At 50.8% G+C, this 25,106-nt stretch overlaps 7 protein-coding genes across 7 annotated transcripts; 2 read left to right on the forward strand and 5 right to left on the reverse strand.

Annotated features, from left to right (window-relative positions):
- Positions 1-4,673: 4,673 nt before the first annotated feature.
- BCR38DRAFT_350294 (uncharacterized protein) lies at positions 4,674-7,683 on the reverse strand (the record flags this gene model as incomplete). Its single annotated transcript, XM_040856554.1, has 2 exons — positions 4,674-5,721; positions 5,774-7,683. The coding sequence occupies 2 exons, from the start codon at positions 7,681-7,683 to the stop codon at positions 4,674-4,676; spliced, it is 2,958 nt and encodes a 985-aa protein (XP_040712603.1).
- A 4,517-nt stretch (positions 7,684-12,200) lies between these two features.
- BCR38DRAFT_468070 (Brix domain-containing protein) lies at positions 12,201-14,072 on the reverse strand. Its single transcript, XM_040862768.1, has 7 exons — positions 13,749-14,072; positions 13,619-13,690; positions 13,534-13,569; positions 13,349-13,382; positions 13,176-13,285; positions 12,896-12,989; positions 12,201-12,842 (listed from the first exon to the last, which is right to left on the reverse strand). Exons 1-7 carry the CDS (start codon positions 13,876-13,878, stop codon positions 12,368-12,370), a joined length of 951 nt encoding a protein of 316 aa, XP_040712604.1. The 5' UTR covers positions 13,879-14,072; the 3' UTR covers positions 12,201-12,367.
- A 3,134-nt stretch (positions 14,073-17,206) lies between these two features.
- BCR38DRAFT_444166 (tRNA synthetase class II core domain-containing protein) lies at positions 17,207-19,177 on the reverse strand. The gene is made up of 2 exons (XM_040860920.1): positions 18,624-19,177; positions 17,207-18,568 (listed from the first exon to the last, which is right to left on the reverse strand). Exons 1-2 carry the CDS (start codon positions 18,999-19,001, stop codon positions 17,417-17,419), a joined length of 1,530 nt encoding a protein of 509 aa, XP_040712605.1. The 5' UTR covers positions 19,002-19,177; the 3' UTR covers positions 17,207-17,416.
- A 375-nt stretch (positions 19,178-19,552) lies between these two features.
- BCR38DRAFT_350570 (uncharacterized protein) lies at positions 19,553-20,708 on the forward strand (the record flags this gene model as incomplete). Its single annotated transcript, XM_040856571.1, has 2 exons — positions 19,553-19,851; positions 19,919-20,708. 2 exons carry the CDS (start codon positions 19,553-19,555, stop codon positions 20,706-20,708), a joined length of 1,089 nt encoding a protein of 362 aa, XP_040712606.1.
- A 65-nt stretch (positions 20,709-20,773) lies between these two features.
- BCR38DRAFT_460104 (RNA 3'-terminal phosphate cyclase/enolpyruvate transferase) lies at positions 20,774-21,970 on the reverse strand (the record flags this gene model as incomplete). The annotated part of the gene is made up of 1 exon (XM_040862374.1): positions 20,774-21,970. One exon carries the CDS (start codon positions 21,968-21,970, stop codon positions 20,774-20,776), a length of 1,197 nt encoding a protein of 398 aa, XP_040712607.1.
- A 384-nt stretch (positions 21,971-22,354) lies between these two features.
- BCR38DRAFT_350156 (Pre protein translocase subunit Sec66-domain-containing protein) lies at positions 22,355-23,198 on the forward strand (the record flags this gene model as incomplete). Its single annotated transcript, XM_040856546.1, has 3 exons — positions 22,355-22,466; positions 22,538-22,839; positions 22,899-23,198. 3 exons carry the CDS (start codon positions 22,355-22,357, stop codon positions 23,196-23,198), a joined length of 714 nt encoding a protein of 237 aa, XP_040712608.1.
- Positions 23,199-24,496: 1,298 nt separating this feature from the next.
- BCR38DRAFT_323783 (uncharacterized protein) lies at positions 24,497-24,817 on the reverse strand (the record flags this gene model as incomplete). The annotated part of the gene is made up of 1 exon (XM_040854790.1): positions 24,497-24,817. A coding segment is annotated over one exon (321 nt), but the record flags the coding sequence as incomplete, so codon positions are not given.
- Positions 24,818-25,106: the final 289 nt, after the last annotated feature.

Below are 25,106 nucleotides of genomic sequence, written 5' to 3' on the forward strand. Positions count from 1 at the left end.
GTGTTGTTTGCTTGCTTGAGTCTGATGGCCAACTGCAGAACGTGTCCTCGACCGCGCGATTGCTATGTTCCTGTGGCCGTCGTCGCAAACCACGGCTGTGTGAGAAAGTTCAAAGCTCTCTCCGTCGTCTAATAAATCGAAACCAAAGTTGAAGGGATCTAATCTCCACAAGGTCGACCTAAACAGCATACGTGTAGATGGACGTGGCGCCGGGATATACTTCAACGAAAGGGGCAATGGCAACGAGGAAGCGCAAAGTAGCCGAGCCGAGATGTGCGTGTACTGGAATGGAGATTGTACTGGTGCTTGGGTTGGCAGGAAAGCAGCGAGGTGAAAACGTAAGGAAGGTTGAATTAAGGTTCGGAGATGTTTCTTGCACTCGCGACACAAGCCATCACCAAAAAGCTGAATTGTTGGTTGACAAGACGGGACCAGTTTGGGAGCTCAGGCCGCAACCGTGGTCGCGCCGAGCGTTGCATGCCCCGAAAGTCAGTGGGGGGCCGTGGGTCTTGGGGCCAAAGTGGAACTCGGCTTTAGGCGCTTAGGTGCAGATCCCATCGATGTCTGAAAGGGGTTTAGCATCAGAAATGTGGATGATTGCAGGGGCCATGGGTCAAACGTCACCACCACCTTGACATGACATTTAACTGACAAGGGCGACGACTGTCTTCAAGCAACTCTACGCGAGGCTTCCAACGACATTGTAGCTTAGACGACGAGGAGTGCATTTCCTAATCGTCTTCTGGCAGATACGTCAAAAGTTAACGTCACCAACCACTTCAGGCATACCCTAAGATATCAAAAGTGCGACGATAAGTAAATATCAGGATTTGCAGTCAACTCCCAATGTCGCGAGACGGACATCGCCCATTTTGAAAACCCCAGTGGCTTCAGTACCAATGGGGACATGAAAACTGCAGAGTCGGGGTAGAACCTGCTTTCACTCTAGTATGCACGTATCAAAGCGGGATTTTCCAATGCGACGGTTTCATAAATGGCTCATGATCATCTTCCACCGTGTCATTATGGCATTTGATCTTCTATATTGGCTTACTGTAAAAATAGTGAACAAAATTAACGTCTCGTCTCCTGGGTCATACGCAGCCAAAAGCTAATTTAACTCTGGCATTTCGAGGGAATTGGAGCCAAAGTTAATGCCAAGGGCAAGACCTCATCGAATTCTGTTTGAAGCTTTACTGTCATTAAATCCTTACTAAATTATAACATCGACTTCCAACTCATGGCACAATGGACTACCTACTACTGGTGATGCACCACCTATGGAGGCAGCAAATATGCGCAGCCTGGTTAGCCATCCTAGTGAGCTCCTGCTCAGTATAGCAGAGTTTCTCTCTGGCAAACACTAGCGGTCGCTAACGCAAACATGCAGACGAATGAGTTGATCTCCATGATGCACAACTCTACAGGATGGGAGTTGATTCCCAAGCATCTGGGGACCAACCTTTCATCTTAGCGGCTCTAGACGATCTAACGCAGAGGATGCCCATAGTTTTACAGCCAGCTGAACAAGGACACACGACCACACTTCCTCCGATGCTAGAAACCGGGGCGGTTCCCAACGCAGCGCTTCAGATCCACCTTGGAAGTTTTCTCTAGGAGTGGCGTAATCCGCGACCGAGCTCCGCAGGTCTCCTGCAACGCTTTCTGATGAACATAGGAAATATAACACAAAGCTGCGCGTCGAGGCCTCGTAGATACTGTCGAGCTCAAGGCCAGCTTTGGAGTGGATCTATACACCGGCTTGGAAGGCATACGTCCGTGTTACTATGACCACCAGCACTTATGGACCTCATTGCCTATTCCAATTTGCTACAACACGTGAAGGTTGCAATTACTACTGACACACAGCGCCTCTACCAGATCGATCGGTCGCACTCATCCAAGGTCAGCAACACTGATGCGATGACTGCATTACAAAGCACAGCTGCTTTCGTTTGGGTTGGATTTGTGAATTCTACGGCAGAGGAGGGTTGCCATCACGATTTAGATGCTCGCGGTTCCTGCAGCTGAACGCCCATCTGCCATGCCTTCTATGTTGGGCACCATGCGGTAGTCGAAGGGCTTCTAAGCAGGGGCGTCGAAGTCGACATTACGACGGCTATCCCAGTCACCGTCGTCGGAAATACACTCTGGACGTGCGGCGGCGACGAGATGTTCCGAGGTCGTCAAAAGCTTCGCAAACATGCTTTACATGAGAACAAGCACGGGCAACCTCGTACCCGCCGAAGCCGATCTGGGCGCTCGCGATTCTCTGGGTTGTACGCCACTTTGATATGCTGCCCATAGTCATAGGCCATTGCTCGTGATAACCCTGTTGCGACATGAGGCTAATACTGTCGCAGCCGACGTCTATGGCATGACGCCGATACACGCTGCGCAATAGGGAGCCCTAACTAACGTGGAGACAAAACTCGTAGGTGGGTGTGGAATACGCCACATCACTAGTCTCCTACAGGCAGCTAGTTGTAAGTTTCCGGAGAAATGAAGAAGAGACGGATGAAGGCTTTAGTCCTTTTGTGGCATTGAAACGGATATAATGAATAACGTTGACGAAACTACCATTTCGGTAGAAACAGATTGCAATAGTCTTGAATTTCTTCAATACGCGATATATTCACAACATTTACTTCTTCACAAACACGAATTATCTGCCATCCTGCTCATCCCTTTAGTGTATATCTCACACATGGCGATATCCACCAAACGAGCCTCCCGGAGCTTGGGGCCTCTTCCCCATCTAATACATCGGCTGTCTGCTGTGGTACTCCATTAACGTGGTGCGTCTTCCCCATCATCTTGCCGAATCGGTTTCCTCAGCTGCTCAGGGCAAATAATCGGCCCTTAAACCGAACCAGGCATAAGGAGCCTACACCGCATCTGCCTCTGAAACCTCCCCAATATTCTGGCAAATACTCAACCCTCCACAGCGGTCTACCAGCTAGAAAGAGGTCCTGCCTTCACTGTGAACATCATTGTCAGAACCCAGCCACTTCCACCTGCTTCTTTATTTATGATCTTCATCTCACGCATTCAGCTTCGCGAAAACCTTCGACTCCCTTTCCTACCCTGCCGCTCATACCCGCCCCCTCCATTCTCTCCTTAACCCTCTCCCGCAATCCCCAAGACACATACCATCACTTCCTCGCCTGATCTAGTCACTACCACCTCCCATTCCGTTAACCCCAGTTGCTTCACCACACTCTTCAGCAATTCATGCGCCTTCGGGCACTCAGTGAAGTACATCGCGAGAGCCATGCCAGTCCCCCACCGCGTGGGAGGTCGGACCCCATATGCATCTTTTGACTGCTTCAAGGCTGGAGTGAGGAGAAGGACGAAGATACTAGTGGAGGAGTAGGCGGTAATGGGGGCGTGGAACAGTGAATGGACGGAGCATTTTTGATGCGTAGTTATTTAGTTGTAGTGAGGGGACGCTCATAATAATGACTTTTGGCCGAGGTGAACAATTACGGGGGTGCGCTCGTGGGCAAGCTTGATCAAAGTGGCCGGTCGCTTGATGTATGTACAGTTTAATTCCATTGAATGACTTCCATGTTACGACTTCGAAATAGAAATCCCGAGACCCAATCGATTTTGCGATACCAAGGACCAAGGAGAAGGTCTAGCATTGCAGCTGTCTTACCTGGTGGAGTGACGAAGAATGGGTGTGGCCTGTAACATTTATGGTAGCAAGCAAGCAAGGTGCTACAACTAGCGAGCATCTCAAACGCGAGGAATTCTTTTCAGGAGATAATGCTCACCTCGCTTGTATAGAAAACCATATCCCGCTGGCGCGATTTCAATTCTTCTCCGTCGTGCGCCCATGGCCGACTCCAATGTGGCCAACTAAATCCATGTGTACGCGCAAAATCAAGTTCTTAAAACGTGGTACGAAGCAGATACAATGCCTCTCCAGATGCATCTAATTTAACAAACGCTCAAAGCTATGCCATAGCTGCATGATACAGAGAGCGGGTGCACGATGGCACTCCCACCCATTTACTCTCCGTCCTCGGACGAAAAGAGCATGATATATGTGTGTTGCTCGTGGATCAAACAAGCCAAACAACCAATCAATCAACCAATGTGCGTGTCAAATATAGGCATTTGGATGCAGGCCCTTCGTCTCCCTCCCTGGCGAATGATAGTCTCGTGACTCCCTCTCTCCCTTAGTTCTTAGTTACTTAAAAAGGAAAACAGATTTCCAGTTCCTGACCGTTACGCCAAATCCAGCAGCCCCTTGCGGTACACAATTCCTTGGGGCCGAAAACTATAGCTCAATGCCAAATCCACATTCAAATCGGATTTTTCTTCTGTTGCAAAATCCTAGGGTTGTGACGGATTTTTGTGGTAAAACTCGACAATGGTGTGTGTTTCCACATCGAGATCAGTCTTTGCTCAAAACGCCGGGGAAAATGTTCATGTAAATGAATCCGAGAAATAGAGAGCTCTATCGTGATACTCCGATTTAATTGGTATTGACATACCATGCTTTGAAATCATTGGTCATGTAAGTCGAAACCCGAATCTTCAACGCCGTATGTATGATCGTTCGGTGGAGTTTTCGTAAAGTTCGGGTGCAAATTGTGCCCCCCAAATTTGGCGCGTATCCTAGCGCGAGAGCGATAGAGATGCAGACGTCTCAGCGTAGTTTCCTAGCCCATCTTCCTGAAACCCTCAACTCCAAGGATAGGCACCTCGACTTCACTCAAGCCGGGTACGCCTTCGTCTCGTCTTCTATCCACGAAACTATTGCATTCGCAGACAACAAGACCCCACTCGGCCAAGGCTCGACCAGCATACTTCGCTCCGGTCGCAAATGTACCAGTCGGCTTTACCGGTACGACGACAGGCTCTGATGTGGGCGTAACACCAAAGAACCTTTGGGTATCATAGTTGCCGCCACCGGTGCCCGTGGGACTCTCGGAATCAAAGCTGTCTCCTTCAAACGTCGTTGAGATCTGATCAAGAACTGGCGAAGCTTCCCCAGGGTTTGCGTTCTTGGCAGCTTCTATAAGCCCAGTATTCGCACTACCAGAGACAGCACGAGTGGGAGCGGGCCGCCCAGCTGCTGGCGCAGGCGTGCTCCCACTTCTGCCACGGTTGCTGATCCAGATTTGTGCTGGGGCTGGCAGACGAGGTCTGGTCAAGATGCGGTGTGGTGGTGACAATGAGTTTGGTGAATTCCAAGAAAGTGTAAACCTGAAAATATATTGCAGGGCGTCGTAGGTTGGTGATGAGCCCATACTATCCGTGTCGGACGTAGGTGGAGTGACTGAGCCCCCAGACTGCTTTGATGGCGGTGCTGTCTTTCGCGCTGCAGCCGTCTCACGTCTCAAGGTGTCGAAGTCATTGGGGTTGTTGGAATTACCGGAGAATGAAAGAACTTTCCCGATAAGATTCCATTTCTTCTTATGCGTGGACGGATCCGAGTTAAAAGAGTCCGGGGAATCAGATGCTCCAGTCATCGGCGAAGAAGTATTCGGCAGAGGCAGCTGGGTCGAAAACGAGTCAAAGCCCAAAGCAAGCCCAGGTTGGACTCCCGGTTCCTCGGTACGAATGATCATAAATCGCTTCCCAGGAGTCGGATAGGACGGTGCGGTTGAGGGAAGACACTTGCCCTCCCTCTCAGCCAAGTCCTTGAGCCAGAGGTAGTGTGACCAGACCATCTTCAGCCGCGTCGAAACAAGCATATATATGCTCCTGTCAAGCAGGGTTAGCAACGATCAGCCACAAGATAGGCAAGAAAGCTTACATATCCGAGTCATTCGCACTCCCGGTATCACGGCAAATCCTCCAGCACAGGAGGCGCATGTAGTATGCCCTAACCATTGGACACCAATTGTTGAAGAACTTGTCAAAGTTTACCTCGGTAAGGAGCCATTCGGTGCAGATGGCCTCTTTTCGTCTCTGGTCACTCGCAATAGCGTTCCAAATAGAGAAAATGAGCGAAAGAACTCGAATCTCAGACATTGTGTTGTTCGAATCCAGTATCTTCTTGCACACCTCGAACCAGAATGGCCAGTCAACGTAATCGAGGGTAGGCCGGTGAACATCAACGAAGCCCTCGTAGGCCACTAGCGATTCTTCGAGAAAATCGCATAATGTGAAACAGGCATTGTGATCGAATTGGGATGTCTTTTTGGCAGATGCTTTCATCAGCGCCATGAAAGCCTCGGCAAAGGTATGTCGCGCATTTGCGATGGAGAACGAGGCCGCTGATAAGAAATCCTTGAGGAGCACAATCAGTCGGTTCTCGTTCATACCTTTCATGGCATTGTTGTTCGGTGCAATCGGCAACGTCATGGCTGATGCATCTGCTCCATGAAGGACGTCAGTTGCTGGCGGCCCAAGCATAGCCTCAACGGCCGCTTGACGATGTACCGTCGAGTCGAGAATGGATAGAATTTGAGCGTTGACGAGCAAGAAGGCTGGCGCACGACTCTTTTCCACGAGGGGCAACCCTGGCGGCATGAACTCTTCAGCAAGTATGTAGTAGTACTTGCAGAAGATGAAGAATAGATCCGTATCGCGACCTCGCCACCTCGACACCCATGGACCATGCCACGCAATTTTGGCAGCAGCCCAAGGCAGTGTCGCAGCCTGGCGTAAGTTATCAGACATGCTTTTGACCGAGGTCCAACCCAAGCCATCCACGTTGGGTGGAAACAGAGATACAATGTCGTTACTTTCCCCCTTGCTTCGCCGGGGTAGGCCGAACTCATCTGCCACGCGACGCATCACGTCCGTTGTGAGAGACCACAGCCGAACAAGGACATCAGCAATCCCGGGGGCAAAGAAAAAGGCATATGCACAAGCCTTCCCCGCGAAGTTGACGAGACTCAGTGGCGCGTGTCGTTGCGATAACTTCTCCACTACGATGGTCATCTGCGTCATTAGATTGGATATGAACATTGTCCTCACGTTATGTTCAGCCGATTCCGCGATATAGTCGGAATCTGTCGAGCTCAGGGACTCATCTGACAAGGAGCCCCCAGTGCCCGTTCGGCTTTTCTTCTTCAGCAGCACCCTGGGGTTTCTGTCGGACAGGGGACTAAATAGTGTAGTGCTCTGGCGCCATTCCGGGCGCATCATGACGATGGTGATCGCCTCGAGCAAAATTGGCCTGTCGACGCCGGCAACTGTTTGTGAGGATTTTCCATCCAGCATTTCCAGCAGCCCACCCCACCACTTGTTCATAATCGTGGCCCTCCGCTCCAGATCCTCATGATGCACTTGTTTGTTTGATGGGTGGGAGGCGTAGTTTCTCATAAAAGGTATGAGCACGCTCCTGATTAAGCCCATCCGCATGGGCCCCGTCCTGGATTGAAATTTCTGGTACTCGGCCTCCAGGGACTTGAAGGCAGACCATAAGGGATCTCGTGATTGGGGCGAGGGGAAATCGTCAGACGCCGTGTTGTGGCTATGGTCGGACGGGGCGGTCGATCGGCGCGTCTTGGAGGAGGGAGGGGCCAGGCTCGCTACCGAAGACGAGGTACTATCAGCATCATTTTTGACCGCGCCCTTTACGAAGACGCTCTGCGGTCGCTGCTGGATCTTCGAGAGGTAGTTACCAAACTTCCCTAGGGAATCCGTCGACCTGTTCCCTTCGCCTTCGATTGTAGAGACTGGCCGCTTGCGTGAGAACTTGCTCAGCTTGCCCATCGAAGCATTGCTGGGCGATCGTTCACGGACGATCTTCGAGTGAGATACGTAATCTGTCACTTCTTCCTTGCTGTTGGCAGATGGTGAGGGCGACCTGGACGTGGACATCCACGACCTCCTCGCAAATGAGGCGAACGAATCGGCGACTTTTTTCGATTTCTCTGGTGTTCCCGACCTACTTGAATTTGTCGTGTCGGTGAGGCCATCGCTTTCTCGCCTGGCCAATTCCATGTCTTCCTTCTCCTTCTCTTCGACCAGCAATTGCCTTACGTCAGGCAACGACTTGGAGCCGGGCATTGCAAGACTTAGCAACGACTTCCTCCTCCCCATTTTGTCTGTCCTGGGCTGGGGCCCCTCCGGTTTCTTCGCAAGTTGAACAGTCGTGGGTTTCTCATTGGGCTTAGGCGCAAGGGTCTCGCTGCTGACGGAGAAGCTGAAATTACAGTCGAAGTCGGTATCGAGGTCGAACGAGGGGACGTCGAAGGCTGGGAGGCTGTTCAAGCTGGGGGATTGTGGGTGGTGTGAGGTCACGTAATGGCCCGACGCGGGTGAAGGCTGGTTCTGGTTTTGGTGAGGAGGCGGCGGCGCGATGGAGTGCGGATGGTGAATTGGGTGTGTCGACTCAACGGCTGGAGAAGCCGTCACAGTCAAAATAGGACCACTCATCTCATGGCCAGTCGGGTGCGGCAGTAAATGCTTTGTGTTTTGGCTAGTAGGTGAGCAGCATTCAACAAGGGGCTGCTGCAGCTGTGAGCTGGTTTGCCAGGTTTCTAAGTAGACTGGGGTGGCTCTTGTTTGTGGCAGTTTTACGGTTGCAGCGAACGAGGAGGGGCTTTAGGTTCGCTCTACTGCGTACCGATGTGAAGTGAAAGGTTGTTGCCTCGAAATCCGTCGATAGCAATGATTTGCCCTTGGGTCGCAGTTTAGAAATTATGGTAATTATAGAATGCCAATTACTGCTGCTGGATCTAAAGAGATTGCTACGTTTGGGGAAAGGGCTAACGAGGGGGTTACGATACGAGCAGATTGGTGTTTCGAAAACAAGCGCTGAACCAAGTTATGGGGCTGCCCAAGAAACCAGAAAGAGCAGCAAGGAAAAAAAAGAATGCACAGCCGTTTGGAGGAATAACTGACGGTGGCACCGTGCAGACGTTGGCTCGGTGGTCGGATTCGGGCGTACGACAAATGGCGAGATTTGATAAAAAACAGCAACAGATGCTGCCTCGGATGATGGAGCTGTAATAAGTTGCTAGTATTTGGTATTATTACGGCCTCCGCACCTTATGCATGATCTGGGGTGGCATGTGTAGGATGTATATTACCGGCGAGCCCCTGACCAGATAATCGATCGAGGCGGTGGTCACTGGAGATCACTGGAGGTCACTGGCGCAAATAGTGCTCAAATGGTCTACTGAGGATAATGATGATGATGTAACGGGCAGCTCTAACGTCGACAGCGCAAACATAGTGCGATGAATCACGCTACAGAATGTCAAGGGTCCTGAGTCGCAGGCACGAACACGAGATTCGCGAGTTGGGGCAGCGGGCAGACTGCATCCGGCGCCCATCGCTCGTTGTAATTATTATTCATCTTGCAAGTCGGCTGCGCAAACCGAGTGGCCAACATGAAAATAACAACCAATGCCGATGCGAATGCCGGGCCAACCATCTCGAATGCGTTGTCTGCAATTGTAAAAAGAAAAAGTATCGACCCTGCCTTATTGCTAACCCCATGCCGCATTTGAGTATCAAGGAAACCCTATGTAAAAGTAGTAGCTTGAGTAGTAGCTTGTCAAGAAATTGGAATGGAAAGTGCGAGAAGTGGAAGCTGGGGCAAGAAGGACCAACCGTTCCGGCGCCTCTTACATGCAACGAGACTACGCGGCGATTTCGAGATACGACTCACAAGCAAGCCAAGGACAAGTTCCGATCTGTAGTCACGTTCTATTGGCTCTTTTTTTAGCTGTTGCGGTGAGGACATCCATGTTACAATCAACGAAAACTGTTGGCCCCGATGCTGCCAAGCGGGACGATGATCATCGCCAGAACCCACTATGATGCCGCTTTCGTTTTCTGTTGTCACGACACGCCCAGGACAGGCCATACGCAAACCCCTGATCGTGTAAGTTACTTGATATTTTGGCAGTGGTAAGCGCAGGCAAAGTGGATGTTTTTGCTGTTTACAATAGGGAAGGAATAGGGAGACAAAGCATAAACTTGCTTAGATGACTCGCTCATATCCGTAGATATTCGTATAAGTACAGAAGAACAAATGAAATTGATTTGGCTTCTGTCAAATTCAGGGTCTAATCCCAGCCTCCAAAACCCCCACAATGCAAAACCCAGAGCGGCCTAGCGATACACCCAGATAGAGCTAGGCTCCGGAAGAGGGCTGAGGAGGCGCCAAAAATAAATCTCTTGCAGGTCGCCTCAAACATATTGTTGAAGCCCGCTGTAGTTACACTGTAGATGCGTGGGCTGAACGGTGGCTGGACGAAAAAATTGAAGGCGATATCGCAGCATAATCCTCGATGAATGGACTTCAGCAGAGTTCAATTGCCCGCCAGCGCAAGTGATGAAAGATCAAGATTTTACCGACATCCAGGGGACTCCTGACCTGTACAAGCAATCTTCACAGCGGAAGTCATTTCACGAGCTTTTCTGATCATAATATCATAAATACTCCCGGAAAAAAATAAAGGAGATGGGCCAAGGCTTTCAGGTAAAGGCCTTCAGGTACAGCCGCTCAACCGTTCAACCGCTCATAGTACTGGTAAAGCCGAGCTCGAGCTTCTTTTGATAACAGTTACAATTGCAAGGGCAAGGCAGGCCATCACACTTATTGGGACGAACAGCAAAGCTGCAGTGCTGCAAGGCAAGGCACAACGAAAAAGTCCGTCATTAGCAACAATAACTCGCCAAGCACGCCTTGCCGCCAATCATCCTAGGCGGAGCTAAAAAGGATATTCTTGGGACAATTTACAGCGCGATGATCGACCGGCCCTTTCGTCACTGGTATATCCTCGACAAGGGTTTAATTATAAATCGCACCAAACGATGCATTACGATAGTCCCTCGCTTACACATGCGGATGGGGAACCCTGTGTCTGGCTGTAACGTATCACATTTGGCTTTGAAGTTGTCGACAGCCGTTATTCACTTTCCGTGATATCAAACGAGAAGTTCCGCCTTTGTAATAGTAAATGTCGTTGGGAACATTGCGCTGTTGCTGCGCCTACTGCACAACGGGTAAGCATGCCACAGAACAAGTTGACAAGTTGAGAGGACTTCAAAGTAGGGTAATCCGGCAACTCGAGGAATCAATCGAAGCTGACTCAAAGGCATTCAGGACCCGTAGACTTATCTCACTTATGACCAATCCTGTTTCCGCTCCCTCACAAATCTGCTTCGTCTTGACTCGCAGAAGGTCTGAGCAACATCAAGGTGCACTCCAAAAGGTCCGGCTGATCAAACTCGACAGAGCAAGCATTTTGCCAGCTATTACAAGTTCTGATATTGCCTATGCTGTCTCATCTCGTCGAACGACTCATAAATTCTCCCATTGTCTATGATTAGTCAATTGCATTGGCTAAATCGCTGCTCGATTGTCCTGTTGCCAATTTCATCTCGCCAAAGCACTACTCGTCAAGCTAAGAAAGACGGTTTGACCTATTGCGTTAGCACTGGGTTAAGGACGTCTATTTTTCCTTTTTCAGCTGTTATCTTTAACGGTACTTCCGAATACTCGTGATCTGCACCAAATTATCAGTACCTCCCCATTTAAAATGCTAGTTATTGTATGCCTTCTAAGAACGTTTGAACGTCTTCTCAATATGTGAATAGTGCCATTTCGTCCGACAATTATGCCGTCTGTTGTCCCGCCTGATATCAATTCGTCCTAATACCATTCCGTCTGGTGTTATTTCATCCGACTGTCATTCCGTCTGGTTGCTGCATCGGCTGACTGGGATTTCACCTAATGGCTTTTTTCGTCTACCTGGGAAATCTGTTCTTTTGAGAACACAGTTAGTAACCCACTCCTGTTCTTGGCCATCTCCCACTCTCGAATATTGCCTATGTTTCATCTCATCTAGGAACAAAGTATCTAGTTGGGTTTTGGAGCATCTCAGCTGGGACGAAATGAGTGACTGCTTAGAATAGTGCTGGCCGAATGATGATGAGAGCAGGTATGGGATGATGAGTGAACAACCATTAAAGCTCTTTTCAGAGGCTGCTAAAATGAGTGACAGGGCTGACTTTCTCCTAGCTAGATAAAGCACGCATTTCCGCATCGGGTTTGAAGTCCCTTAGTCTGCGGGTCCTGTATATCTGTGGGAGAAGTCAAACTGCGGAGAACGAGCATAACTAGGAGCAGAGAGGCGAGGTAAGCTTAGAAGAAAGCCGCTGGAATGTCCGAGACCATCAGAACAGTCGAACAAGAACGATAACAACCTCGCCGGGTCAAGAAGACGAACATAGCCACTTCGTTGATGTGGATGCTTGAGTTACCTCACTCATCGGCACAATTGTATCCCATAAGTTACTGAAACTGAAAATGGACATCTGACAACATGAGAACATGGATAGACTTGATATCTCCCTAGATAATGCCTTTTACCAACTCCCAACTCCGGATCGAGATGCTTTGCAGTACAGACCAGGAAGCCTTGACAGCGTAACGAAATCATGCCTTGCTCTTCTTGGGTGTATCTTCGGTAGCCGAGTCCACGTCCGCATCCAGAACATCCCGATTTCTCTTCAGTCCCTTCATCTTTCTTGTTTGCAATTCACTCAGGTCTTGCCTGCCCAAGTGAATCCTTCCAAGCTTGTCACCAATGGTGTCTGTCGTCACATTCTTCTTCGTCTTCTCCAGGCCAGACTTGGGCTTCTTGAGGGCCTCCTTCCACATAGCTTCGTCAGGTTCTTGCATTCTGCCAACACGGAAGTCCATACGTGGCCCACACTCCTCGATTTCCACCCTAGGCAGCCGTTGACCAGAGCGCTTCGTAGAGATGGTGTACACCCTCAGATGTATGGCAGGCTTGACTTCGTTACCTGTAGGTTCATCTGCCGAGATGGCCACGATGTAGGATAACCCCTCTACATCGATCTTATCCGAAACCTCGCCCTTGAAGAAGTCGATGAACATAGATTTTGCTCTATATGACGTCAGCACACCGAAATAAAGAATTTTAAGAGGGTTGCAAATCACCTGGTGTATTCGTTTTCCACAGGGCTGTCGAATGCCGTGCCTGAAAACACCATCATAGGTCTCAGACCAACAACGACCTTGCGACCTTTGAACTCTATAGCGAAACGATTAGTCAAGTATGTTGCAGAGGTTCCTGGTGGTCAAATTGGGGGGGGGGGGGGGGCCGGGGGGGTTTCAAGTCGTATTTCAAGAGAACCGACTTGTAGAAGGTCTCCGCTCGGAAATATCTCCATGGGACAGACGGGCTTGGAGACGACATGGATCCTGATAGGGTACGTACGCGAAATTCGTCTGAAATTTTCAGGGTCCAGATGTAACTCAAGCATGTCTAGAGTCTTGTGAGAGAAGGTCCTGGATATAGTCACCGTGTGGGGTCGCTTTTTCGACGAGCTATTGCAGGTTGTGTTAGTCTACTTGATCTTTTAGTTTGTCTTTAAAATGATGCTAGCTCACCTGCCGAATAGAATAAGGGATGTATCATTCTTCTCTGTTCCACATCAGTCAATAATTGTTATGCTAAGAAAGCTTAAGGGAGCTACTGAGACGCCATGGTAGGAGCAATGAACAAATGACCGAAACAGCGAGTCAATTGTCACCAGTTGGACTAGGGTGGGGCGAAACGGGCTCGGGATACGCACCTGAGAAGAATTCGAGGGATGAGGCATCTTCAAAGGCTGTGCATAGTATTAGCCTGGGATCGCGACCAGAGGTGTGGCTACCCACGGTGTATTTGATTCTTCTTCGTGAACTTCTTGCCGAGGGGCTGGCGAAGCGAGTGCAGGTCGGTCAAAGCATCTACGGGGCAGGTTCGTCAGCGGAATCAAACAAACAAAGTTTAATTCGAAGAGCATACCCTGAACAACTTGCGAGCAGGTAGTCCCTCGCAGAAACAGGGCCGTCTTGGGGTTCTCATTCTCTTTGGGCGCCTTCTTGTCCAAAGCTCGTTTGCTTCGCGCCGTTCGGGGTTTGATTTGTCGCAGCATGGCGTCTAGAGCTCGTTCGATTGACTTTGTCTGAGGGAGTGTTGAAAGTCGTTTTGCAGAAACGAGCAATCAGCTGGATCGGTTTCGTCTGGAAGTTCAGTCGGAATTATCTATTGGCAAGACGTCCCAAGGCACTCGCAATTTGCTAAACCTGCCTTCCCTGAAGAGGCGGGACGCTTCTAGCTTCTTGAACATGTTGAAGTCCAAATTTTTTGGCCTTATCGCTTATCGTTACTTGCAGTGGGCGTGGGATGGACCCCACTATCATGCAGTAATGACATGGGCGGGCGCACGGACACCATCTTGACCTTGACATCCATTTATTCCCCACTCCCAACTTCTGAGTGGGTGGTCTCGTTCACTCATGGACCTGTGTTGTCTGGAGCATGGTAGGTATCAACCTTACAAATCCCATTGAAAACCAATCATTATTGCCAAGTTTCAATGCCTCCATGGTATGATAAAGTTACGAATATCTCCACCCATCTGCTCTACGAAAGCCACTGCGAGTTCGAGCATGACTTCGGCGAATGACATCTGCTCTTTGTCGACACTTGGACTTCCACATCATATGGAGCTGAGGAAGCCCCTGTGTAATGGACGGCCGACTGGCTTTAGCCTAACAGGTTCACCGCAGAGCAAGAAGCAATTTCTGATACCAGATCTGGGAAGTTATTATCTGCCCAGCTGTAGAGACAGTTTGAACTCCACTTCCGCACTTGCCAATCGTCCTGCCCACGCGGCACCCGGGGAGAGCTTCCATCCTCCATTTCGGGTTCGAATGGAGTGATAGTGAGCTTGCCCACCTCGACTGGATCCTTTGAACCGCTCGAAGCGGCGGTCGATATACATCTCAGAACACCTAAGCTTTCATTTTCAACTCCTTGCAAGCTAGTATACGGTCCAATCCGGCGCGAATCTTAACCAGTCTATCTCAGTCTCACTCTAGTCCCTATTCGGCATATTTCCAGAGTGCAACTCAACCTGGGTCGAGACTGATTAGGGCGGATCACCATTAGGTTTCGTATCTTATAGTCATGTAGGGTATAGGCATCGGATCGAAAGTCATTGTCCCTGAATGACCTCTGCTCTGCGCAAAAGCTGCGCGCGAAGAATTCTGAGGTAACCCTTTTGTTCGATGGTAATATTCGCCTAAGGCATTTTACACCAAAGCTACTAACGCGCCAATAGCAATTCCATTTTTGGCTCTCTGTATGAGCAAGTGTTGATCTCGGCATCGTTGTCCCCATAGTCCGGCTAAGAGGCGCATCTCTCGGGTGTCTCATACCCCGTAACCAGTCGGTGAGACTCGGCAGTTTCGAGCATGTCGCCAATGAAACCGCTTGGTATTGCGTCGATTAAATTCCTACAGAGACTGCTCAAGCAGTGGCAGATGCACATCAACTCCTCCAGTTCCAGTTCATTTGGGTGCTACACCTTGTGCAAAACTGTTATCGGTAACTCACTTTCTTCAGGCGCAATGGATCCTACCCGTCGCCCAACAGTTTGCGAATAGAATTCCATACGGAAGAAAGCTTTCTGAAAGCTCATTCGACCGGAGACAGAGGTGGCCTATGCCCTGGGAATGCAACCTGACCAATACGATGTAATGGATGTGCCCATGAAGTATGCAGCTTATGCGCAAGGGACGGGTTGTCGGTTAATGCCTTAATGTAAAAGATAATTACAAATGAGTCGACGGTCGTCCAAGACCATAAAACAAGATTTCCGGGATCGCTTTCGGGGATATCTGGGTGATCAAATCGTTATTTGAGTTGGACTTTTTGTATGTACATTACCTGCCGATACTGTGAACTGTGACATTATGACTGGCTCTAAGCTTTGTGAACAAGAAAGCTGCCACTTGAATGTGATGGAGCAGAAGAGATCCTCTTGTCAGCTCCTTACTATATCCTAGGCATTCTACCTCAATCCAATCATTAAGCAAAACTCATTGGTTACCTAGGTACTTGTACTATAACGATTAAAAGTATATTTGTAAATAACTGATTCTTTACTCGAAGAATAGGACCCCTGCCTTCCAGTGTAAAATCACCCAATCTCAATTACAATGGTAAGAAATCATATGGAATTATCGAGGGTACTTCGTACAGTTACTTCAATGGTAGTCAGCCACAGAAAGTCCTGTAACGGGGGCGTTCTCCCCTTATTAACCAGCTCGTAAATACACCGTCTAGCCTTTGAAATCTCACCGCCCTAAAGAGATATGATTAGTGTGAAGAATAGAAACTTTCAAGCGATTTGAAAGCTGCCTCCATGAGGCTGTTGCTCACGCAGCAGCACCCGCCTGCGTAACAACTGCTTGTAGGTAGGTTCTCAAATATACGTAGCTCGTTGGCATGCTGAAATGAGTTAGTCCCCCTCAGTACTTTCACCCTCTATTTTTTACAATATGTTTCGCCCAAGATGGGACCGTCCCATGGACAGGACGTGAACATACTTGAGATGAACAATTCCTATGCATCGGTTCCGGGGCTTGTTCTACGCATTCTCCCGCGCTCAAAACATTACGCGTGAATTACGACTTGATCATTTCGTTACCAAATTGAAGATTACCAGATCGGCATACTCGGCGATGCTTTCATTAGTAGTGGGGTATACGAAGCGCCGGATGACGCCCTTCAGGGGCGATAGCTACGTCGAGAACCTCATATATCTCGTGGGGCGGCGCACGACCCGACGCAGCAGCCGCGGGACCGCGTCACCGAGTCCAGAATCTGTGAGCTTCTCAAAAAAACATCCACATCCCAATGTTCCACACTACCTCGGCTGTGAAGTCTCCGACAACAGAATACACGGATTATGCTTTGCCACCAGGTAACCTAGCATCTTAATGCAAATCGTCAAACCAGGTCACCGCAACAGAAGGAAATCAAAGTTGTCGCGATGAAGCCAAACCATCGACTACACCTACGTGATCGAGGACATTAGGAGCGACGTTGACCCCTTCATTCACTTGGGATTGCCCACAACGACAATACCCGAGCAGCATCATGCTTGACGGTCGTGTTCCCGTCGTCATCGATTTCTGACCTGACCGGTACGGGAAAGAGTCTTTACTTCACGTCGGCCGTACGCACGAGTGGTATGAGGAGACGAGTAAGACTTGCGCAGTCGAAAATGATCTCGATGCACTAGAAGAGATACGCATATGGCGGGGCGGTGATTGCCGACCGTTTCTATTGCCCGAGTGAACTGTCTCTTCAGTGAAAAAAATGATGGAGAAGAGTCTTGGGCTTCAGCCAATTGGTCAGAAGCGCAGAACGACAGATGGCTTGTAATGAAGAAATAACCATGGTACCCGGGGTGAATTTAGATGAGTCGGAAGTCGGGCTAGTTGAAAACCCCACCTCGGCCCGGACTCCGGACTCCGGACTGGCACAAACACAAATACACACGTACTGGAACTGGAGCAGTATCATGCCGATCATCTACAATTCTTCTTCTTATTTCATCATCTCATGCTATCATGTAGCTTTTCATTTGGTTCAACCAAATGCCCGTCCCCACTTGCCATCTACTCTTTATCTAACCGAACCGCCGGATTTCTCTCAATGAAGTTCAAGTCCACCTTGTGTCCCAGTAACTCGCGGATGTTCGAGATTCCGTACTTGATCATAGTCGGTCTCTCCAGACTCAATCCCCAACCATATACCCTCAGGTCGCTCGGGAGACCCATTGACTCCAGCATTTCCGGTCGGAACATGCCACTGTTGCCGATCTCAACCAGCTTGTTGAGCCCCTTGTGGAAACTGAAGATCTCCAGACTGGGCTCGGTGTAAGGATTGTATGCAGGCTTGAAGCGCAGGTCCTCGATGCCCATCTTGCCGAAGAAAATGGTCATGAATTCCATGAGACCTCCCAGTGTGAGGCCATAATCTGCAATGACGCCTTCAACTTGGTGAAATTCGGCAAGATGCGTTGCGTCGACACTCTCGTTTCGGAAAACTCGGTCGATGGAAAAGTACCGGGCCGGTGGCGGCTTTCCGTCGGGCCCTCTCTTGTCGGCCAACTTATGCAGCATGGCTGTTGAGATGGCGGTTGTGTGAGTACGCAGCACTAATCTCAGTGACTCGTCCGCGGCCCACGGGTATCGGTAACCCCTGGAGCCGAACTTTCCATCCTGGTGAACCTGCTTAACGTTGTCCCAGTACGTTTCGTAGTCCTTCTTGTCTTCGGCATCCTCCGCATGCGGCTTGTCTGCCGCTTTGGGGTCCGAGATGTAGAAAGTGTCTTGCAAATCTCGTGCTGGATGTTGTTGCGGGACATATAACGCGTCAAAGTTCCAGAAACCAGACTCGACGAAGCGGCTTGTCGGCATCTCCTCGAAGCCCATTTCGAAGAAGATCTGACGGAACTCATGTCGGACCTTCATTAGCGGATGCAGTGCTCCCGCGTGTTGGTCTTGACCCAATGCATTGAAGTTATAGGGTTTGAAGGTAGCCGTCTTCCAAGAACCTGTCGAAATCATTTCTTCTGTCAGATCCGTCTCCTCCTTCACCATCTCTAGGGCGAAATTGGTTCCTTTCTTGATCTTGAAGCTGATAACCTTTTGAAACTTGACGAGCTTGCGCTTCTTCAGCTCGGCCAGTACCTTTGCATCGGGGTGTGTTCTCGTTTGTTTAATAGTCTGGAGCTGTTCTCGTGTGACATCTTTGATGGACTCGGCCTAAGAGGGGTGCATCAGTAGAGATTGCGCTTGTCAAATGGTCTGTGAAACCTACACTAGCAACCAGCTTGCCATCGTCGGTCTTCTTGATCCACTTCTCCTTAAAGGCCTTACCTTGGCCTAGCTTTGTGACATTCTTGTCGCCAATGGAACCCTCGAGTTCCTTTATAGTCAACCCCCCCATGGCCTTGCGCAGGGCTTCGAAGACGCGCGCCTCGTGGCTGCCATTTTCTGCAATTTGCAAGCCCTCGGGCTCGAGAACTGCCTCCTGCTCGTCGACTTGTTCGTAATCCACCATAGACCGCGACTTCAGGCGATCTACAGCGGACTTTAAATCGGCAAACTTAGCCTCGGGGAATGCTTCGGTCGAGGAAATGGGGTCATTCTTGGCCAAGGCGGCCAAGATCTGCAAGGCGAGGTCCCCGGTCGCCATTTTGGGTGGGATTGGTGGTTGAGGCACTTCAGATCATGCAATGTCGAAAGCGTGGTCGTCGAGGGTCTTTAAGGACGAGAGATGGGCAATCCGAACTTCTTGGGATTCTTTGAGTCAGAGGCCTGCGACTTGGATACAGCAAAATACAGCTCGGGCCACACCTGCCAAATTTCGAGCGAAGTGGGATGAGTGGGATGTTTGAATGCGGGACACTCACACCCTCACTTATCAGAACTCCAAAACGCATCAAGTATAATCCGTGGACCCTTTTCGTTCAATCAATGACAGCGCCGTTGACTGCTTGGCATTGGAAGGTTCAAGTCTCCACTGCCATCATCCCCGGCCAACTTCGCGGCTCCGTTCCGCTGGATCCAAGTGACCCATTCTCCCCATTGTCGCGTATCTCGTCACTACAGTGCACATATTTGATCACCTGCAACAAGAAAACCGCCAACACCAGTTCGGCGTGCCACTTCTGACATATGAAGTTATTAGCAGCATGTGATGTCATATTCTACCCGGTGCCTTCTTATGTCGAATGAGGTGGAGCTATGAACCATGATGCCACCGCCCCGACCGAACCGGCGGACCCTCACCCGAACGAGACATCGCATCGCCGTACCCGTCGCCGCGAGGACCGCGTCCAAGACGCCGACCTATCAACAGACCAACAGCAACAACAAAATGGGTCTACTACGGCAAACACTTCACAGCAGCCGCAGCCGCATCGAACATCATTGTCGAAGAAGGCGAAAGAGGGCTTATCCAAGAAGCTGGTGTTCCTGATACACCTGCTCCGGAGCTTAGACACATTGATATGTGCTGAGCTATGTGCACTTTATTATATGGAGTACGCCAACTACACCTGCGAATACCATCATTCTATGTACACACACGACTAACCAACCAACTTGCAGTTGCTCCTTCTTTCGTCTCATGATCCGCTGGGCGCCCCAGTGGCTCTACCTCAGTCCCAAATCCGAGAACCTGATCCTCATCATACCAAACTACCCCGTGGGCGCCATCCTTGGGCCCAACGCCTTCTGCATGCTATTCCACATCATAACGACGCTTCCCCATGCCGGCGAGGCAGCGCGGGGATACCTGCACGGCGGCGTCCTGATCGATTTTGTCGGGCAGAAACCCCCAAGCTCCAAGTTCACGTTACTATTTCTGGATCTGGTGGTTTTGAGTCTGCAGTGTTTCATGTTGGCGGTCAACATGGAGAAGGACAGGATAAAAACGATTGTCAAGCCACCGAAACGACCGGCGGCTGTAGAAGGAGGGACGCAAACGATGGAGGCTTCGACGAGTACAACCGGCCAGGATCACGATGCTGAAGAACGGGGCGTCCACAGAGATGCGCCCACCGTGGACGAGACGAATGACGTTGAATTGCGACCCATGGGATCTGACCGTGAGGGTGGAGACGAGGACCTTACTACACTACTCGACCGTAGTTCCGGTCACACCACCAGTTATGAGGAACTTGGAAATATATTGTCGTCGGGGAATGCCGTGCTATCGGATTTTCATGTGCGGCATTCGCTTCGCACGGCTTGGAACGATTCGGGAAATACCACAGAGGGCGCTGCGGCATATGCGCTACAGAACGTAGGTTACAACGCGACACTTGCAGCGTTAGCGGCGCAGCGAAGAGCCAGACTTACTGCTGCTCAAGGCACTGCTCAGCCGCGGCAGTCATAAAGTCGCCAGGGAGAAACAAAAGACAGCATTGTACAAGTATCAAGGATATCATATCGTCGCCCCCATTACGCTACTTTACGTCCCACATTACCAACACCTGTCCCCTTCACCGAGACTATGATGTCGTTCGTGTGGTCTTCGTCCACGTCTCTCAGACCCCAGCTACTTGCGCCGAACGTCTTGAGATCCCTCGCAAGCGCAATGACTTGCTCTGTGCCTACCACGTCCCTCCCTAGTCTAACTCTGCCCACATCCTCGGAGCCCATGGCCATCAAGGTAAGTATCGTATTTGCGGCGGCGGAGCTCACGCATCCTCCCTTTTCTATCGTCTCCAGCAACTGATACGCACACCTCTTTCCAAGATCCTCGGGGATCACACCGCCTTCGGGCGGCGCAACCACATCGGCCGCATAGAGAACGCCAATCGCACTTGATTCAGCGACCAAACTCAAGCCAAAGCCTATGCCAAGCCTTTTCCCGCCTTTCTTGTCGCCTCCCGCGGGAGCTGGCGCCTGGTCGTATTGTGCCGCAACATGTATATCCGAGACAAATGGATTGAGCACCTCCCTCGCCGAGTGAATCATGCGTGCATTATTCGAAGCCGAGACTCCCGTCGCGTAAGCCACGCCGCGTATCCTCTTTATTCTTCCGGGGTTGCGATGTAAATGTAAGGTCTTGGGCAAGCGCACCTGGCTCGCGAAGCGCAATTCCACCACACCAGCGCCCCCCATACCTCGGGGTCCTGCGCACGAGCGCTGCAGCACGCGGAGCTCGATGCGCGCTGCTTGGATGCCGAAGAGGTCGTAGAGAGGTAAGATGGCAGTGCGGAACGAATCGACAGAGAGATCGCCCGTGTCAGTCGCTGAGGTGATGACCCCGGGACCCGTAAACCGCACATTCATGTGCGCTTTGGAGAACGGCGCCAGCATGCACAATGGCAGAAGAAAGTAGGATACGCCGCGCGTACAGTTGGCGGGCAGCTGGTGATCAATGACGTCGCCATCGCCGGCGCCCGTGATCAGGCCCGGTTGGTACGTCATGGTTGTTCCCGTATAGGAGATCTGCATCGAGCAGCCGTTGGTGACGGCCTCGAGCAGGCGCAGGAAGGAGACCTCATGCGGGGCGAGACCGGGGTTGGTGGGTGACGAGGAGCGGATCTTAGATATGTGGACAGGGCGGCCAGTTAAGGTCGAGAGGACGAGGCGCTGAGTGAAGGACTTATGGCCGGTGAAGCGCAGGAACTCGATTTTGGGCGCTGACATGGTGGTGGTTGTTGGGGCGCTGATGAGAGCGCAGTGCAAGTCCCGATGAACATCGAATTTCCAAAGTTTTGGAGCCTCTCTGCAATGGGCGGCAGAATCTCTTGAAAATTTAGGCGGTGTAAATTATAAACCAACCCTGGAACAATGGTGATGGCCCCTGTTCCTTACGCCACAAGCTTTGACCCTTTTTGAGCGCTGTTGTACATTGAACACCTTGTTAAGATCAGTCGCCGGCGATTTGAGACCCCATCATCCGACTTGGTCCACTTGTGTGTGTGAATACGTCGCCGTTGCTGTCCCTCGTTTTTCGTTCCTTTCAGATCCTAACAACGCACAAGCTTTGAGACGACCAATAATACTAGGAAGGGTGTTATAATGGGTGTCATGGAATGGTTCGATATAGATTGGAAGGGCCTAGCCCTTCCATTTGCCTACATCTTTGTACTTGGCGGCATGCTTTACACATTCTCGACCATCTACAGAAAGAGGAAAGCCTGTGAGTATACTTACCACCAAACTAGTATTTACTTGCACACACAACCACTGACATTTGTCCCAAATCTATAGCACAAAGCGCCAACCTCGCGCCGTGGTTCCCTCCCCACCTCCAGAAGAACATCTACTCGTCGTTGCTGGAGATTAACGCCGCGGACAACCACGATAAGAAGACTAGGGTGCCTGCTAGTGTGGTCCGCACCGCGCTTCTTCGCCGCGCCGTGGAGGATATCGGTCGAATCATCCAGGTGCGCTCGGCCAAGCAGGCGCTCAACACGCTGCTGCAGCGGGGCAGTGTTGGGGACGACCTGATGCAGCGGTTTTCGCGGGCTGAGAAAGAAATGGAGGAGGAGCTGCGGGATGTAGTTATGGAGGTATGGCACGGCACTATTAGAAACGATGAGAGGATATTCTTGCTAACTTAAATGAATAGGCAAATGCTCTCGCACCAGGCTGGGGCCAGGCCATCTTCCAATCCGCCAATGAGATCGCCGCCAACACGCATCTGCGCGCGCGCATCGATGATATCCAGGCACAGGCAGCAACGGAAAAGGAGTGGTGGGAAAAGCGACGCCAGTGCATCTCAAAGGAATTCATGAAGGAGCTTGATGAAGAAGAGGAGTTGAGCAAGGCTGGTTCCGTCCGGGTCGGTAGTGATGATGAGGGCGTCCTGGTTGATTCGACTAGCCCTGCCACGTCGCCAGGCGGGTCCAAGAAGAGGGTAAAGAAATGAAGACGGATGGACGGACGAAAACGCAAGTTAGTCCTTCTAGTTAATTTAGGGGTAAGTGCACGGGATGCCAACCATATGTCATACCTACCTACTACACCATCCCCATCGGGAGAGAGAGGTGTTTCACATCGTCACCATGACATTGCATCGTTATGTACGGCGTTCAGGTTTGGGTCACGCTTAGAAGCTGTGCGGATTGGTCAATATAACGTTCCTGAAATATTCCACTACATCATCAGTTTTTGCACTCTCATAATGACAACGTATGCAGTCACTGAATGTCAAGAAAATATTATTATTATTATTAAATACGCCGTAGGCTCGAAGCCCCCGGTACCTCTACTAGTACTCCCGTATGTCAAACCGTGCCCTAATGGCTGGACTAAATACATACGCTGCGTCGTCGGTTCGCCCTATTGGCGACTGCGTTGCGTTCACTACCATACTACGTTGGTTCTCAACCTACCAACAAAGTCCCCCCTGAGAAGATCGATGCTATCTGGGCCTTGAAGCTGTCCGACCCGTCCCTAGCAGCCATCTTACAATAGTCCCACTAACTACTGGTTCTCCTGTTGCCGTTGCGAGGTCTCTGCGAGAGTATAGTGGCCGTGGTGCGATGGCGGCCCGTAATCGTTCCCTCGGTCCTTCCAACAGCCCGCAAAAGAGGATTACGTGCTCTGCCGTCTCAGGGGCATCGCCACAGCGGCATAGCGGCGAGTACACGCCAAAAGCCCCTGTCTTGAATAAGAAGGCTGCTAGTCCTATTTTTTCCGTCCTGATCTGGCACAGCGTAGACGCCTCCAGTCGGTTCAGGCCGAAATACTTGCCCCCTTTCGGTATCTGCATCGAAGGGCCCTCCGGTTCCTCAGCGATAGCGCGTCGCTGGCGATCGTGATGCTCTGCTCCGGTGAGCCATCTCTTCCTCCAGTGGTCGAGGAGGGCAGCCGGGACCTCCTTTTCCTCACTCATCCACTCGGAGCCCCGGGTCAAGAAAATAAATAGATATTATAACGCTGATGGAGCAAAAGAAAAGTGTACCTTGTAGCAACCACTTCTAAAAATGAGGGTAGAGAAGAAGATAACCAAACCCAACCTCTCTTCTCCCCTTTTCCTTCTGTCTATAGTCGAGATTTTATTTTTCATCTTATCCAAAAATCTCCATCCAACTCTTCCCCTTCTCCTTTGACCCCTATCCGAACTCAGTACCAAGGCAACTTCCTCCTCCACATTTCCTCCTCGTCGGCCGCCGTCCGCGCCCGTCTCGCCTCCTCCAGCAACTCCTCCTCGCTCCTAACGCGCACAGGACTCTCACACCCCCTCAGCCCAATAAACTTCCCGATTTTGCGGCGCTTCTCCTCGAGCGATAGATCACTGCTCCATGTGATGGGACACGGGTAGTGGAACGTCCACCGGCTCGGTGTGCGCTGGTGGTAGAAGTGCGCTAGGGACTCGAGCTCAGCGTCGGTCAGCAGCCAGAAATTGAGCAGCGTGCCAGGGAAGCGTGGGTGCACTTCGCCTGTGCTGAGTTGCACCAGTGACGCGAGGGGAAGCGCCATTTGTTGGAGTTTTTCGCGGAAGACGGCGTCATTTGCGGCGCGGCGGGAGGAGAAGGTTGGGGGTGTGCAGGACGGGACGGTGGTGATGCTTATGGTGTTGGCGGCGAAGGGGTTGGTTAGCGGGCTTGGTTGCGTCGACTGGTAGTCCATGGATATGTCGGTCGATATGCTGCTCGTGGGAGACACGGGCATGTTACTATCGAAGTGTGCCTGCTCAAATGCCAGCTCCATTTGGTCTTCCATGGGTGTGTCGACTGCCAAGGCTGGGGAAAAGGGGGCGAAGGAGGTGTCCATCGGGGTCAGAGGTGGTTGTTTCTCCTTGTCAGCTGAGGTAGGGGAGAATGGTGAAGAG

This window comes from Pseudomassariella vexata (genome assembly GCF_002105095.1).
Source record: "Pseudomassariella vexata strain CBS 129021 chromosome Unknown BCR38scaffold_12, whole genome shotgun sequence".
Lineage (NCBI taxonomy): Eukaryota > Fungi > Ascomycota > Sordariomycetes > Amphisphaeriales > Pseudomassariaceae > Pseudomassariella > Pseudomassariella vexata.